The sequence below is a fragment of the Sorghum bicolor genome, chromosome 5, assembly GCF_000003195.3.
Source record: "Sorghum bicolor cultivar BTx623 chromosome 5, Sorghum_bicolor_NCBIv3, whole genome shotgun sequence".
Taxonomy (NCBI): domain Eukaryota; kingdom Viridiplantae; phylum Streptophyta; class Magnoliopsida; order Poales; family Poaceae; genus Sorghum; species Sorghum bicolor.
The window spans coordinates 9364695-9381245 of record NC_012874.2 but is presented as its reverse complement, the minus strand read 5'-3'; the positions used below and the strand labels follow the sequence as shown (position 1 = coordinate 9381245).

Here is a 16551-nt window from a genome sequence, read left to right as displayed (position 1 = left end):
TATTGGCACATAGTATATATGATATATAGAATAGAAAGGGGCAGCCAATCTAGATCTATTCAAGTGATTGAATGGCAAGGGCATATTCATAGAAACTTCCTGCCAAGTCAAAATCTCTTGTGAGAAGGAAGTAAACAAACAAATTGCGAATTAGTTAGTTGCACTGGCCCCCCATGTTGATGTCAGGAAAGACGCTCGAAGATGGAAAAAGTCTTGTATTGCGTGCCTTGCACGAGCTAAAATCTTAGGAGACATGATCTTATAACAACATACATTTTGATTTTGATTTTCAAATTAAGGTTTGATCTTATCTCTTGCTTCAGAATTTTCTATCATAAGTTAATAAAACTCTTGTGCTTAATTTTGCTTCAGATTTTTCTATTCAAGTTAATGAAACTCTTGTGCTTACTTTGTCTTAATTTATTAACTATCCTTTCATATTTTTTAAAAAACAAGGATGTAGACTGTACTTAAAGTACTACAATAACATATAAATGGTCATTTAAATCTATACCACGTCACTCAAGATCGCTAGTAGAGCATGGAATGAGATTAGAACAGATTAGTGTATTAACCATAAAGGAGTGTTGATATTTAAGCCTTATAATCACCGCTTACTCTAAAGAAATCTCATACACGTTGAAGGCATAGCCATCTTTGGCCTCCACTAACCTCTCCCACTTGTTAAAATAGAACTCTTGCACTTATAATATCAAAATATGATATGGCAACCATTTCAACTAAGAATATATAAATTATCTAAATAATAATTTATAGTCCATGAATATGAATACAACTTTAAATCATTTGTTAGTACCAGCGTATATACGAGTCATTAAGAAAATATTTTCATGATTACTTATATAGTTATTGATTATTGATAATGTATGCATGTGTACTTGCATGATGGGAATTCAAATCATGCATTTGTGGTAGTACCATTTTATAAAATCCCAGAATGCTTGAAATTAAATTACCATTACTGATATGATATAATAGGTTAGTCCAAACTTATAAACTTATTTAAAATAATATTTTTTTATTTTCATGAAGTACTAATATAGCTTGAAGTGAATTGTCAATATCATTATCTATAGTGTGTTGAGGGAACATTTTCCGAGTTTCGTAACCTATTAAATTAAATATTTACCACAATGTATGTGTACTTGGTATTATGTTTACTTTAATTTAATTTTAGCATAAATGTGTAACTTAGAAATATTTATACCGTGAATCATTTTTATGATATGTATATCAGTTTGAAGGATATTTTAGTTTATTTTTATGGCAACTGGCAACGTAAGTGGATAGTTTAGATATAAATAAAATGTTACTTTATTTTATCTTTTATAGTGACATGGTGGCATAGGTAGTTATTCTAAATGCAAATTTATGGGGTTACTTTATGTATTCGTAGTGGCATTAGTGGGTAATATTCGTAAAATAAAAAAAAATGATCCAGTAACTATTATTGGTGATGTTTAGAGTATTCTAGAGTAATAACGGCTAGATATTTCTAATCATTATAAGAACTTCTAGGATTTCTAGGATTTTCTTTTCTGTTAGTATGTGTAGGTAGCATTAATGTGATAATTTGTTTGGAATGTCTAATCAGTAATAGTAAAATAAGATGCATAAATTGATTGGCTCTTTTATCTGACATCTATGCTTCTCAGAGCAACTCCAATAGGAACGTCCAAATCAGGGCCTCCCACTTTTGAGAGGAGTAAATCGAGCCAAATATTAATTAGTCTGGACATTTGAGGCAGTAATCTGGACTTCTTCCTATAAATATTAGAGGCTCCAATACAAATCCTACATTAATTCTCACCATACATAGTTGAAAAACTAAATTCTAAAAGTTTTCATGATAATCAGAAGTATATGGCCTTTAATTTAATAGATTCTAATCATTATCATTGACAATAACTGAATATATTCTATTTTATAAAAAATACTTATGTTTTCTATTATATAAAAAATATATAATGTAACCCCTAACCAATTCGAGATTACATGATAGTTAATATAGTAACACGTTTTTGTGTCACATATTATTATAGTAATTAAGACTAATCTAGGACCTAAACTCTACAAATTTTTATATAACAAAGGATACATTTAAATTATAGTTAAAAAAAGGTATTAGAGTTCAACTTAACAGATGGATAACAATATTTAATCAACAATTTATATCAAAATTTCAAAAGGTAAAAATCTATATTCATCTTGGCCTCAACTAAGCTCCGCCCCTAATTCACACAAGGAACTGATAAGGTCAAAGTTCCACATTTCAATCAACTCTTCTATTTGTTTGGTCTCTGTGTCGCCATCGTCTATTTCATACAGACAAAGAGAAACATCTAGAACGTCCAGTTAAAAAAAAGATGAAAATGCTCGCAAACAAAAAGGATGAAAATAATGACAGCATAGAGAAACATCCAACCAAACAAAAACGGACTTTTCCATGTATAAAACTCCAAAACTAGCTAGGATTAGGAATGTTGGACCTCCCAACTATTCAAACTATTTGTGATTCTATTTTTAATTTTAACAATAATAAGAGTACATTATTATTCATATTACTATATTTTATAAATCATTAATCACATTAACTATTGTGTATCATTGGTATTTAAGATCAACGCGGGCTTAATTTTTACTGATACACAATTGCACACAACTTTTAAATGTCGAACATCAACTACTACAAAACTATATTATATATCATTGTTCATATTAATCAAAATTAAGATAATCAACAATATTAAGTTAATGTTATTAGTATATGAAAAATAAGTAAAATTGTCTTTATACATCATTGTTAATATTAAAAGTAATATTATTAGTCATTACTTTAAATAATTTCAGTTGATGCTTATTAGTAATATCGTAAAATAAATTCAGTTAGCCATTGGCCACAAGATTAACTTCTAGATAATTTGATCTAATACTATAATCTTCATATGGATACACATCCATTTTTCTATACATATTCAGATAATTCAGATTTTTAGACATCCAATTTCCAACCCTGACCTCAAGGCTAAACTGTAGAACCATGCTATTTTCATCACCACTTACATAAAGCACAAGAGTATGCTCATCATTTGTGCGCGCGCGCGGACATACACACACACACACACACAAAGTGTACAGGCTGAACAAGAACAATTACTTAAAAACACGTCCTTTTCTAACCATAGGTCTATTTACCAGAGTAAGCTTATCACAAGTTTAATTAATATCCATTTATCAAATGGAATGAATATAAGATTGCCGATACATGTAGCAATCCTTGCAAAACAACAAAACCAATAATTTTCTGAATAGTCCAGCTGACTGGACTCCGGATCCTTCTTAGTCCTCGAAACTGAAGTCAGGTACATACTCAGGTTGCAGCAGACACTAATGGCTTTCCATCAGGCTGAAGATCACTGTTATATAAATAACATAGATGTGTAATTACAGAGGACATATGCGACTTTGCTCTACTGCCAGCCATCAGGGAGGACCGAGAAGTAACACGCTCTGGAAATAGCACAGGAAACAATGAGTGACACAAAACCAATCAGCACAAAACACAAAAACAACTCAAAAACAACAAAGTTGCAAATTGGAATCAGTAGTGAGTAGAGTGTACCAATGGTTGGAATGGATGCTGCAACGTTTGCGTGTCTGACTTTCAGCCTCCTAATACATGCGAATATTAGGAATGTGAGAGATCAGTTGCCAGTCCGGGCCTACTCCTTGCTTGTAACGACTAAGCAAACCAGGGCAGCCACCGATGTGCAATTCGCGGAGAGCAGTAAGCCGCTGTAAGGACTGGGGCAGGCATTGAAGGCCAGGGCAAAGCTGGATCTTCAGAGTACGAAGTGCTGAGAGCTGTCCAATCCACTCCGGCAGCTCAGTCAGAGCATGACACAACACCAAGTTGAGCAATTCAAGGGAGGTGAGATGCTGAATCACGTCAGGCAGCTGCTTCATCTCGTCCCAACGACAAATTTGCAATGAGGTAAGGGACGTAAGGTGCTTTGTCGATTCTGGGAGGCTGTGAAGCATTGGTGTCATGAAGAAAAACAGGAATTGCAAAGAACGCAGTTCCCCTAGCCACTCGGGAAGCATTGTAAGGTTCAGGCATCCTTGTATGCACAACACCCTCAGGGAGGTGAGGTTTCGAATGTTATCAGGTAATTGTTTCAGATCATTGCAGCATTCAATGTGCAAGGTTTCCAGTTCTGTGTGGCTCTGCAGGAGTTCCCAGTTAGATGATGATCCCATCATTTTTCTTAGTCGTAGTTCCCTAAGGCAAGGCGCTGCTGAATGTACATTGAAGGAAGACGAAGATTCATTGGCAGGTGGAGGAAGTGGATGGGAGAAGCTACCTAGAGATAGCAGCTGCTCGTTGCTTTCTTCAAAAGACAATGTCACCAACGATGGTGGGAAGTAGGGCTTCACAATCAATTTTGGGCAGCCTGTAATGCAAACTTCAGACAGGACAGGAAAACAGTGTTGTGGTTCTGATTCTTCCCCTTGAATTTCAAAACTGGTTGTCGTAGTCCACAGCTCCTCTAAGTTTGGCATTTTGACCAGAGAGAGGAACTTTAGTGAAGGAAATTCCTGAAGTCCTCGTATATACTTCAAGTGAGGAAATTCTTCTAGTGTCATTTCTGTCAGAGAAAGGAATTGACATAAACTGGCCTGTTTGAACACTATACCAGCACAGAAAGAAGAATCATTTAGTTTTGTCATCCAACATGGCAAAATGGAGCCTCTGTAACCACAGATTTTCAAGTCCTTAATTTGTGATGATGGTTCAAGAGCATTAAGCACACCCTGATCTTGTTCCATATCTGATACTATCTCTTCTTCGGTTTGACTTGAAGACCAGGTCAACTTCAATCTCCATATATTCTTCCGCTTCAACATGGCCTTTTCTGCCTCACTTGGATCCTTCAGGTATTTAAGGTTGGTAATTTCCATATTTCCACTTATCATATCAAGATTTTCAAGCTCTGAGATTCTTGCATCATCTCTACCACACCCAACAGCAAACAGGGCCAGATGTCTTAAAAGAGTCAGCTGGCGAAATCCTGATGGCATGCATTGTAGTTTGCTGCAACCCACTAGATTCAAAACCTCAAGATTTTTTAAGTTAGCTATACCTTTAGGCAACTCCACCAGCTCCTTGCAATTATGAAGGTCTATATGCTCTAGAGTACCAATCGATGTAACCCATTGGGGAAGCACAGTAACTTTGGTTTCAGAAAGGTGGAGAGTACGAAGTATCGGGCAGGCAAATGTGCTTGGTAGGTCTTGGAGACCCAAACAAGCATGTAAGTTGAGTGTCTGCAAGTTTCTTAACTCACCATTGAATTCTGAAGGAAGTTGCAAAGATGAACATCTGAGTATATGAAGCACCCTTAGGTTCCCCAGTCTACCCATGGAGCTTGGTATGTCTCTGAGCTTTCCACAGTAATTTAGTTGTAAGAACTGAAGATCTTGACAATCACCAATGGACTCAGGTAAACTCTCAAGATCAGTAATATCATTCAGCTCTAGAGTTCTTAACTTCTTAAGCTTGCCAATAGACATAGGTAACATCACAAAACCTTTGCAACTAATAAAATGGAGTGACTGCAAATTCCAACAGCCTGATATAGCCTCTGGAAGTTCGGTGCATCTAAGATGATGGATTTCAAGATATCCAAGATGTTCCAACTTCAGTATGAATTGTGGAAATAGAGTATCAATTACATAGTCTAGAACAACACTTCGGATATAGCAAATCTCATGGTTATCAAGTGATGGGTTACCTCCAGAGACATATACAGCACGAACTTTGTCAAATAGGTCCCCCTCAACCTTCTCACTGCAAGACATCAAAGACAAATATCTGCATTTTTGTGACCAGTTATGTGTAGTCATGTTCTTTGGTAGAGATGTCATCACTTCATACTGTAAAATATAACGAGTAAGATCATGAATCAGGTCATGCATCTCGCATACTACACTTTTTTCAGGCCAAGTTTGAACCGGGCTTTGAAGAAATCCAGCTTTCATAAGAGCATCAAAGTATTCATTTCCAATATCATGTGCTAGATCTTCATTCTTCAGCTTGATGAATCCATGGGCAATCCATTGTTCAATCAAGTAGTCTTTATTGATTTTGTAGCCTTTGGGGAATATGGAGCAAAATGTGAAGCACTCCTTCAGATGATCTTTCAAGTAAATATAACTCAGTGTCAAGGATGCAAACACTCTGCCTTCTATATTCTCTTCTTCCCATAGATTATTCTCTCTTATGGCTCTCCAAGTATTTATTGTTCTCTTTTCATGGAGAACAGATCCAAGAGTTTTTATTGCTAGCGGCACCCCACCACATTTCTTCACGATATCTTTTCCAACTTGAATATAAGAAGAATCCAAATCTTGTTCCACCCAACCACAACTGTTTAGAAATAAGCTCCAGCTCTCATCCTCTAAGAAGAACGGCAATTTGAATACATCCTCTGATTCCACAGCTTCCGCAACACTTTGGTTACGAGTAGTTAGAAGAATCTTGCTTCCACAGGCACCATTATTTAGGATAACCTTGAAATTTTCCCATTCTTGTCTATCCTCGTGCCAAGCATCATCCAAGACAAGAAGAAACTTCTTTCCGCCCAATTTGTTTGAAATTGCATGGAGCATTTGATCTTGGGCATGGACACCAGAGTTTTGCTCAACGACAGCTTCAAATAACTTCCCAATGAGTTTATCCTTGCAAAATTCTTGTGATACATGGACCCAGAATATTGTATTTGTGAAGTGCTCCTTTATCTTGTCATCATGGCAGATATGTTGGGCTAAAGTAGTCTTGCCAGAACCACCAAGCCCAACAATAGAAACTATATGATTACATTCTCCTTTATTAGATTGTACAAGCTTAGATATGATATTGCCCTTCACATGATCCCTTGATGGTATTTTTAAGTCTTCAACATTTCTCAGCAAAGAATGATCTGATGTTTCCTTGTTTCTGCTTTGAACTGATTGATCCACTTGTAAATTGTGTAGTGTATTTTCCATCACAATTGTATCAAATGTCACCTTGATTTCATCGATCTTATGGGCTACCTTCTGTTGGAACAGAAGCAACTCCGGTTTTGCAGAAAAGTTGTCAGTTATAGCAGGCTTATCATGGTCGCTATTTACCTTGTGTTTCTCATCTTGAATGTAGACATCATCAAGTAAATCATAAATCTCATTAGCAAGACTTCTCAATTTCATCACACCTCGACCAGATGCTTCATGGTCTATTGTTCTGCCACGAACCATAGACAGCCAGCTCATAATCTTTGTATGTATATCCTGGAGCTCAGAGAGATCCTTTTTTAAACCAGTTATGGAAGCAAACTCACTGGATATCAGTGAACATAGCTTGTTTCCTGCAACTGTCAACAGTCCACATGCTAAAGCACCCTCAAGTCCAGCCATATTTGGAAGGCCCCCGTGCCAAACCCCTGTGGGTGAAGTTGCAAAACGAATGGTTATATGAGTTTTGCCACCTCAAACTAATATGGTTGATGTGCTAATACAAGCAAATATTATTTTTCAGCTCTTGAATTATAAAACGGATGTAAAAGGTCTAAAATTACGAACTAAGGTAAGCTATCTGGATAGTATACTGAAACTCACTGGGAAAAATTGGTCCTATGGCATTTTATCTTACATGGGAAAACAAAAAAGATATAGTTTGGAATGGATGTTGGTCCTTGCTCTCTGTACAGATGCTCTAGATTAAGCAATTCCATGCCACATGCTTATGAGCCACAAAGAGCATGCATATGAGAGGATACACATTGAAGCAGCGACAGAGAAATAAAAGTTAAATACCTCCGCTGATAGTCAGAGCAGAGCAAGACCACTTGTTACTTATGATGTAAGTACCTTGAGTAGGTACTCTAGTTTGTGGCACTCACTGAGAAACCTGAAAAACAATTCAACATTGTTAGCGAGAAATTTAATCAGGGAAGACAACAGGAAGACATATTTGCAGAAGGAATCAGAGCATGTACATAGAATAGAAGCTCGAATCAGCTGCCTGATCCTATTCCATTCCCCTGATACGGCACTGGCTTTGGTCGTTCAGGATGCAGAGTTGCAGACAGTAGATGCAGCTTAGCAGAATGCCAGGATGGTAGCCCCTGCAAGCGTGAACTTCCAAAATCCAGGCCAGCAGCGGTCGTGGACGCAACTGCGCAAGTACCCATGCCTTATATCCACCAGAACCTGTGCTCTGACACGATCCTCCGTCCTTGGGCACTCCGTCGACGGGGTCCGCATCCATTTCCTCGACGTTGCCGTCCTTGGGCATTCCGTCGAACAGGCGACGGGCGCGTGTGCTGCCTGGTGGCGTGCGGAGAGAATCGGACGAATGAGCCGAGCCAAAGAACACGGTGGAAACAACGAGGAGAATAATATCCGTGAGAAAGGATATTCAGGACGCTTCGCCTCACCGCATTGGTTGAGAGCACTCGCCGTCGCCGGTGCCCGGTGGCCGCCGTTGCCTGTATAGAGAAGACCGAGCCACCGGACGCGCCGGACTCTTGAGACAGTGAACCGACTTATTTAAAGCATATAAATAAAAATACATTAATATTTAGTTACTTATTCTTTATCTTACATTAGGGCCTTGTTTAGTTCTAAAATTTTTTATAAAATGGACATTGTAGTACTTTCGTTTGTATTCGAAATATTATTGTTCAATCATGAACTAATTAGACTCAGAGATTTGTCTCGCAAATTATAGGTAACTATGCAATTAGTTATTTATTTTGTCTATATTTAATGTTTCATGCATGTGCCGCAATATTCGATCTGACGGTTGAAAAATTTTACAAATTATTTTGGGAATTAAACAAGGCCTAGGTGAGATCAACTGATCATCGAGGTACTGTATTTAATTCTCGACAAATTCATATATTAATAGTTCTACCATTTTTTTTGTTTATGCAAAATCATGTGTTAACTAACTTATTTATTAACTTAATAATTTTAGTACGTACTACGGTAGCCATCAATGCACCAAATTTTTATTTTTCATTTTTATAAATTTTATTTATCTACTATATCTAAATAGGAGGAACTAGCATATTTCTCTATGATATCATATAGCCACATCATTAGAGGACCCTACAACCTGATCCATTTCCACCGAGTCATCGGAGCTCCTTCGCCTCCCTGTTCATAGCATCATTTGCAGTCATTGTTCACCTAAACGGCCGTTTAGACCATTTAAACGCTATGTAAACGCAACACAGTCGTACACTATTTCCGTTTAATCATCCGTTTAGTCCGTTTAATTAACCGTTTAACCCGTTTAATGGAATCTTTAGCCCGAGTAATAGCTAAACGGTAGGTGACCGACTGTTTACCATTTAGCGTTTAGGAAAATATTGTTTGTAGCTCGTTTAGTTGGGGGTAATTTAAAGCAAGGAATGAGTTCAGAGATAGGAGTTTAGAAATTTTTTGTTTGTTTTTGTGGGAATGAGAGTTTTGGTGGAAAGAGGAAGAGGGGTTTAGAGGATCAGCTCCTATGGAAAAATGAAAATTGGGCGGGAGTTGTGTTTTTAACAGAGAAAAGTTCTCCGACTCATCAACAAGAGCGTGACTGGAACAGTGGCTGGTCGACTGATCCACGGTGGACACGGCAGGATCTATGGTAGGGTGAGCTGGATGCCTCGACTACGTTGTGAATGCTATGGATGAGGCAATGAAGTCAACCTGCAAATGGGGAGGTTTGACCGCGTGTGAATACAATCCACTCCTCAAAATCAACAACGGTTCGGGGTGGGTCAACCCCAAAGAGAATAGGGTACTAGCGGGTCGTGTTCCAATCGATCTTGGGTCAAACCAAACCGAACCCTACGCTCATCCCCATCGCTCGTTTGCCTCCACCGTCTGCTTGTCCGAGACTAGCCACATCTTGCTTTCGCTTGTCCGAGAGATCTCCTTGTCCGATAGCCGCCGCAATTGCTGCTGACTCGGTAGCTAGCACACTCCCCTCCACCGTCTCCTCGGACTTGGACTCTGACGACCTACTCCTCCCGAACCTCCTCCCCATTGCACGTTCGCTCCCCTCGCGGGACCTCTTGTTCTAGCTCTGGCTCTTGGCCTCCACCCTCTTGCGAGTCATCCCTGTCACACCGTGCCTCCTTCCGCGCCTACCCACCCTGGGGAGCCCGCCTCGAGCTCGGCCACAACACCGGCTCGCCCGATCTCCCTGACACGCTCCCCAACCTACTGCGATGGGCATTACCTACCGGTTCGACCCTAAGGCGGTGCTCCACGGGTCATCTAGGTTTACGAAGAAAGTGAGGTGATTCGACCCTGATCCTCTAAATTAATCAAACGGGGCGGAGGGGCAACAACAGGAGCGCAGGGACCCACACCCTTTGCAGGTTTACAGTGAAGATAGATGTGTTTCGTAACCATTAAAGTATTATTTACTAGGTAGCGTGCCCGTACGTTGCTACGGCATAATTAATATTTTGTACTAAAACAGACGGATCACATTATAAAATAAAAATACTATAAAATTAAATATCAACGTTAACGTGATATTTAATTAAAAAATAAAAATTATAAAATTAACATAGTCAAAGAGAACGTAGTGTCGCATGCTCACAAACTCTACTTTAAATACCTTTCCGTGATACGACTAAGATAATATTTTATATCGGGGCAAGAAGAAATCTCCAATATCTATTTCTTTCGTGCACCAATATATATATATATATATATATATATATATATGATAATTCTGTGTCTTAAAAAATCTTCCACAAAAAACTTAAAACAAAGCATGTTATACTCACATTCTCGTAGCCTCACTCTGCGGCTCCGTCTCCCTCTGCTAAGGCCTTGTTTAGTTTCCAAAAAATTTTGCAAAATTTTTCAGATTCCCCGTCACATCGAATCTTTAGATGTATGCATGGAGTGTTAAATATAGGCGAAAATAAAAACTAATTGCACAGTTTGGTCGAAATTAACGAGACGAATCTTTTGAGCCTAGTTAGTCTATGATTGGACAATATTTATCAAATACAAACGAAAGTGCTACAGTGCTCATTTTGCAAAAAATTTTGGAACTAAACAAGACCTAAAGAGGAGATGACAGCCCTCCCAACATCGCCAGCCTCATCTTCTCCACCTCCTTTGCCCGCAACTCCTTATTCTCCAACTGGCTGTGCTCCCTCCACCATCGCTTGAGCTCGCCATGACGCCACTCGAGGTTGCCCCGGGCTGCTCCCCCTCCTCAGACCTCAGCCATGTCCCCTTGCCGCAACTCAATAACGCATCCGTCCGTGCCACAGCTCGAGCTCGCCTCAACGAGCTCTATTTGCTTGTGCACATGCAGATCCATCGATGCTCTTCGTCCTTTTTCAGCATGAGTGATTTTTTTCTTTCATAAGAAGCATATTCCAGCATAAATAGATGAGAAAATAAAAAAATAATTATAAATTTTCCGTACTTTTTAACTTTGCTATTTTACTTTTTTTTTTGTCTTTTGAAATTGAAGACACCATTTGTCCCTACTTTACATATTGTTAATTAGATTTTGATTAACATTTAAAAAATAACAATATTTAGGATAAAATGAAAAAAGACCAAAGTACCCATAACCTTATCCACACTCACACGTCCACCTGCTCTCCTCTTGCTCAACCTTCTCCATCCCTCAATGCTCAGCGGTGGATGCAGTGGAGTGTGCTGCGGTGCGGAGATGAGCGGGCGCGCGGGCACTCGCCCCCAAATCCCAGCCTCCTCTGAGTCTCCTTCCCATCCCTCTCGCCCATGGCGGTGGGCGGCCATGTTGCGGCTCTTTCTCTGCACCGCGACCTTGCCGTGCTCTGGGCGCCCTGTCCGTGCCAGCAGCTTCATAAGGCCGGTGCCAGGAGGTGCGCGGCGGCGGGGCCGCGGCCACCTCATGGTGGTGTAGGCTGGCGGGCCGCCTAGCACCAACCAGCTAATCCTCGCCTTCATGCTCCCACTCCCCCTCTTCATCGGCACGCTCGTCATCGCCGCCCGCGTTACCGCCGACCTCGAGGACCGATTCCTAAGGGAGGTACGGTATGAGTACCACTACCCCACGCTTCTGTTACTGCTCCGCTAGCAGCTATTGCGTGTACTCTACTAATCAGCTATTAGCTTCCTCGTTAATTTGCTTGGTACTAGCAGCCACTAACAGATTGCAAATGAGGAATTTTCAGGTGATAATCTCACACAATAGGAAATACATATGTTCAAGCAAGTAGTTAGAAACAAAATAGAGATAAAGGCCTATATCTGTAACGGCTACCACCTGACTCAACGCTAGGCAAAGCAACAAATTTGAAATTCAAAGTCAAGTTCTAACAGATTGACACCAACTATCATACTGCCACATCCGGGTGAAGACGCTAATAGTATTCTAGCAGTTTACAACCTTGATTCTTTTTTATACACCAATATGTGTCCCACTGTCTCCCACTGTCTGGGACATATTGAGTAATTTTTTGTCTTTCCAAAGATTGCTCCAGTTATTTTTAACCCAAAAGCAATGCAAAGTACAAGCTAAAATATGCCCCAACACTAACATACTGCATGTAGTCCTTGTAATTTCGCAAGCTCTTAATTATGTATGGTCTTAATTTCTGAAGTAATGTTTGCTCCAAAAATAGTGATCCAAATAGCAAAATAAGAGATAACATCTCACTTTGGGTATCAGATTTGTGCCTACAGGTTCTTATTGTGGTTTAAATTCTCTTCCCTCTCCTGATAATCATATTATCTGTTGCATTGGGATTTACCTATTGTTAAGAAATTAGAATACGTCGTCTAGACGAGTGGACATGCTTAACTTAAACATTGCTCTGTTTATTTTTACAGGAACATAATGTATTAGGATTTGAAAAAGGTCAAATTCATAAATGTTGACTAATAGCTACTCAGATTATGTTTATGCTTAGTGAATAAAAGTTATATCAATAGATTCAGTTCAGAAATCTTTTAATACGACATTGATTTGTAGCAATTCGTAATATATTTTAAGAGAAATCGATGGTCAAATTACACAATTTAAAGTCTTGTCCAAATCCTTATACACATTAAGCAGATGGGTTATGATCTGCATGATGTGGAGGCTCATGGTCCGGTGGTTCTTAGCTCTTGCCTGATTTTATTGTTGTGTGCGTGGTTGCTTTAAGGTCTGTTCTTATTATCACAACTATGTGTAGCCATTTTCCAGATTAGAAAGGGTTCCAACCATGTCTTCTTTATTTGAATTGTATAAGATGCATGTCTTCTTATTATCACAATATGTGTAGCCATTTTCCAGATTAGAAAGGGTTCAAACCATGTCTTCTTTATTTAAATACTGTATAAGATGCCTAAGATGCTTGTCTAGAATCACAACTATGTGTAGCCATTTTCTAGATTAGAAAGGATTCAGACCATATCTTCTTTATTTAAAATCTGTATAAGATGTTATAGCACGACACAGGTACGAATGCTTCGTTGGCCAAATTCGGTTGAATTTTCTTTCCATGTCTATATTGCGTGTTTGCATGGGTGGTTTTAGTGCATTTGTGTTTTCATCTATCTATCATTATGGTCCATACTTAGATGTCATCTCTTAGTTTTGTGGAGGCAAGGTTTGCATCAAGCAATACCCATATAAAATCTTCCACATTATCTTCAATCATTCATTCATTATAATGATAAAAAGGTAAGATTTCAGTGATATAAATAAGTGGCATGAATGAATTCCACCTGATTGAAACATAACTGGATCAAGAAGTGCAGTAAACGTGGAACCAAAATTTGAAATCATGTTTGACATTGTCGAGGAAGACTTCACAATGAGATTTCTTTATGTGTTCTAGTTCAGTTATGAAGATGGGCAGGAGAGGATGAACCTGGGGTTGCCGATGGACCTAAGGACTGGTACCGTTGGGTGAGTCTACTTGCTCAGATCTTGCGGCACCTGCACCAGCGTTCTTTTGTACAACAGATCAAGGTGGAACTATGTAAAGCAGATGCAGTCGCAGGCTCTACAAGGACTTCTCTGGCATGTCGACACCCACCACGAATCGTTGTTGATCCGACACCCACTAGTGAATTGTTGTTGATCCAGTGAGTCGGGCGGCGCTTTGGCTACAATTGATCGATGAAGATAGAATCAGGTGTGGAACTGTGGAAGAACCCATTGAAAAAAAAAAACCTAAAAAGAGGAGAGAATATGGATCTCACCAGAGTTCTTAGCGTGGAGGGGATGGCTAGACTGGTCAGTTTTTGCTATTTCCTGACCGTCAGGCGCCAGTAGAAGCTGTTGGTGGCCGTGTGATGATCGAAGACCAGACGGCGCAGGTCCTGCTCGGGCTGGGGAGGTGGCTTGGAACCGATGCGAAACTTGTTTAGTATTTCCTCGCAGAGCAAGAGGAGAGGAGGCAGCATGAATTTCTGTTGATCGTGATCTGGTGACGCTGTGAAGAGGGATCATGGCGCTGAGCGATCCAGCTCCCTGGGAAACAAAGTGGAGCCACACGGACGCAGCCCAACATGGTCAGTAGCTAGGGTTGCAAAGCAGCGGCGAGGGTCGAGAGACCTGAGGTGGCCGAAGGAGGCACTGGTAGCGAGAGGCGCGACGGCTGCGTGAACGTGATTCCTATCAATCACGATATGTTGCTTGATTTGTTGGACCAGGTCTGGCGAGGGCGTCGGGCGAGGGCGAGGCCGACTCCAGGACGACGCACGAGATTGTGTTTTGTTTCCTTATTATCTGTGACCATAATTTTTGCTACGTAGGATTGGAAAGTGTTACGGTGATGAAATTTTATATCAGGAATCCTTTATTTTTCTTTATTTCATTTCGTACCCTTCCACAATATATTATTCCCTATCGTAAATTTACATCAGAAATTCTTTCTTGTTTTTTTTTTTCAATTTTCACCCTTCCACCTTCTATACGGCTACTGTTGTTTCGCACGTAGGGGAGCGGGAGCGACCCAAAAAAAGTCGAACCATCTGGTGGTCTTACTTTTATTCTTTTTAGTTGTAGGAGATTGGTATTCTTTTCATCTATTTGGTCATCTTTTCCTCCTATGGCTGTCTTCGTAACCTGGCTTTCAGAATTGTTTACTACTTGCAATTTTATAACTTCTATATTTCTTTCTCACATTTGTATACGTATTGCAGAATATATTATATATGTTTCACCAAATATTCGATTAGCTAGAGAACATTTGTATACGTATCACTAGAATACATTATGTTTCACCAAATGTCCAAATAGAGTATGACGCTACAAATTTTCATAGTAACGCGCCGATATAATCTAGCTTTTAACATACTATAAAGGATCGGTCCTGTTTGGCAGGGATTTACTTCATGTAAAGCTACTTTTTTGTCTTCAGCTCTACAAATGGCTCTTTGAACGGTGACTCTCATATTTTGTTTGTGCAAGCAACCTTTACCACATATATCTTGTGATAGATGAGATTTAATGTAAAATTTTCTAATCTTTGGATAAGTATAAGACATTTTAAATAAATAAAACATCATATAGAGATTCTGTATTTTTAAGCACACCTATGTAACATGACATGCACTTTTTATATTTTTCATCTATATAGCTAAACATCACGAATCTAGCGGTACTATTTTTCCTATAATAGGAGTATGTTTTCTTTGATTTTTATTAAAGCCAACTAACGCTTTTACTGTACACCTATAAATATGTTATCTCTAGATACGCAATGAAAGTTGTGTATGTATATAGAGACTAGAATACCAAAATGACATATGTAGAGACTCGAATGCCAAAACGACCTATATATGTGCTTCAGCTTATCTACCTGTCATTCAGTAGTGTTTTTTTCTCACAACAAATTAGTGTCTGTCAGTAGTATTTTCTTTCGCAACAAATCTTGTTGTCTGTGAGAGAAAAACACTACTGACAGATAGTATTGTTTGTTAATTTGTTGTGAGAGAAAAACAGTTTTAACTAGTAAGAGCAACTCCAACAGTTTCTCATTTTTTTTGTTTCCCATATCTTGATATTTGCTAACTCCCCAAATCATATGGGAAAGGAAAAACAAGGCCATCTCTAATAATTTCCCATAATTCACTTCCTAAAAACCAATTTTCTGGACCCACCTAAAATTTTCCCCGCACTTTCTCTTCCCGCGCCGTCTTCGCGGTCTTTTCTTCGCGCCGTCCTCGCCAGGTCGCGACTCCAGATCAGGACGCCGGCTGTCACCAGGTTCGAAGGTTGCTGGCCGTCACCAGGTTCGAAGGTTGCGACCCATCGCTGGTGCTAATCCCGGCAGGCCGTCCGTGCATCGTTGGCCAGGAGCAGGTCACAGCAAGCCATCCTCTCAGGTTCGTGCATGCTAATCCCGGCAGGCCGTCCGTGCATGCTAATCACAGCAGGCCATCCTCTCAGAGCTATCGCACGGGAAAGAGGATTGTGCGCCCGGGAAGAAGTGACGGCGCGCGGGAGGACGATGTGTCGCGATGGGAGAC

General features: G+C 39.6%; 1 protein-coding gene and 1 long non-coding RNA gene across 3 annotated transcripts; one reads left to right on the top strand and one right to left on the bottom strand.

The window, feature by feature from the left end:
- Positions 3011–8630, bottom strand: LOC110435721 (putative disease resistance protein RGA3). 2 transcript variants are annotated; one of them, XM_021461678.1, is made up of 5 exons: positions 8502–8630; positions 8061–8391; positions 7879–7972; positions 3644–7505; positions 3011–3531 (listed from the first exon to the last, which is right to left on the bottom strand). In XM_021461678.1, exon 4 carries the CDS (start codon positions 7477–7479, stop codon positions 3694–3696), a length of 3786 nt encoding a protein of 1261 aa, XP_021317353.1. In that variant the 5' UTR covers positions 7480–7505; positions 7879–7972; positions 8061–8391; positions 8502–8630; the 3' UTR covers positions 3011–3531; positions 3644–3693. The 2 variants fall into 2 exon arrangements, with proteins under 2 accessions (XP_021317353.1, XP_021317354.1); XM_021461679.1 differs by having other exon boundaries at positions 8061–8630.
- On the top strand, positions 11610–15200 carry LOC110435722. Its single transcript, XR_002453572.1, has 2 exons — positions 11610–12112; positions 13916–15200. It is a non-coding gene; the product is annotated as an uncharacterized LOC110435722 (long non-coding RNA).

What these genes read in the sequence shown, in the direction of transcription:
- LOC110435721 (XM_021461679.1), bottom strand. Translation starts at nt 7,479, where the DNA reads ATGGCTGGACTTGAGGGTGCTTTAGCATGTGGACTGTTGACAGTTGCA.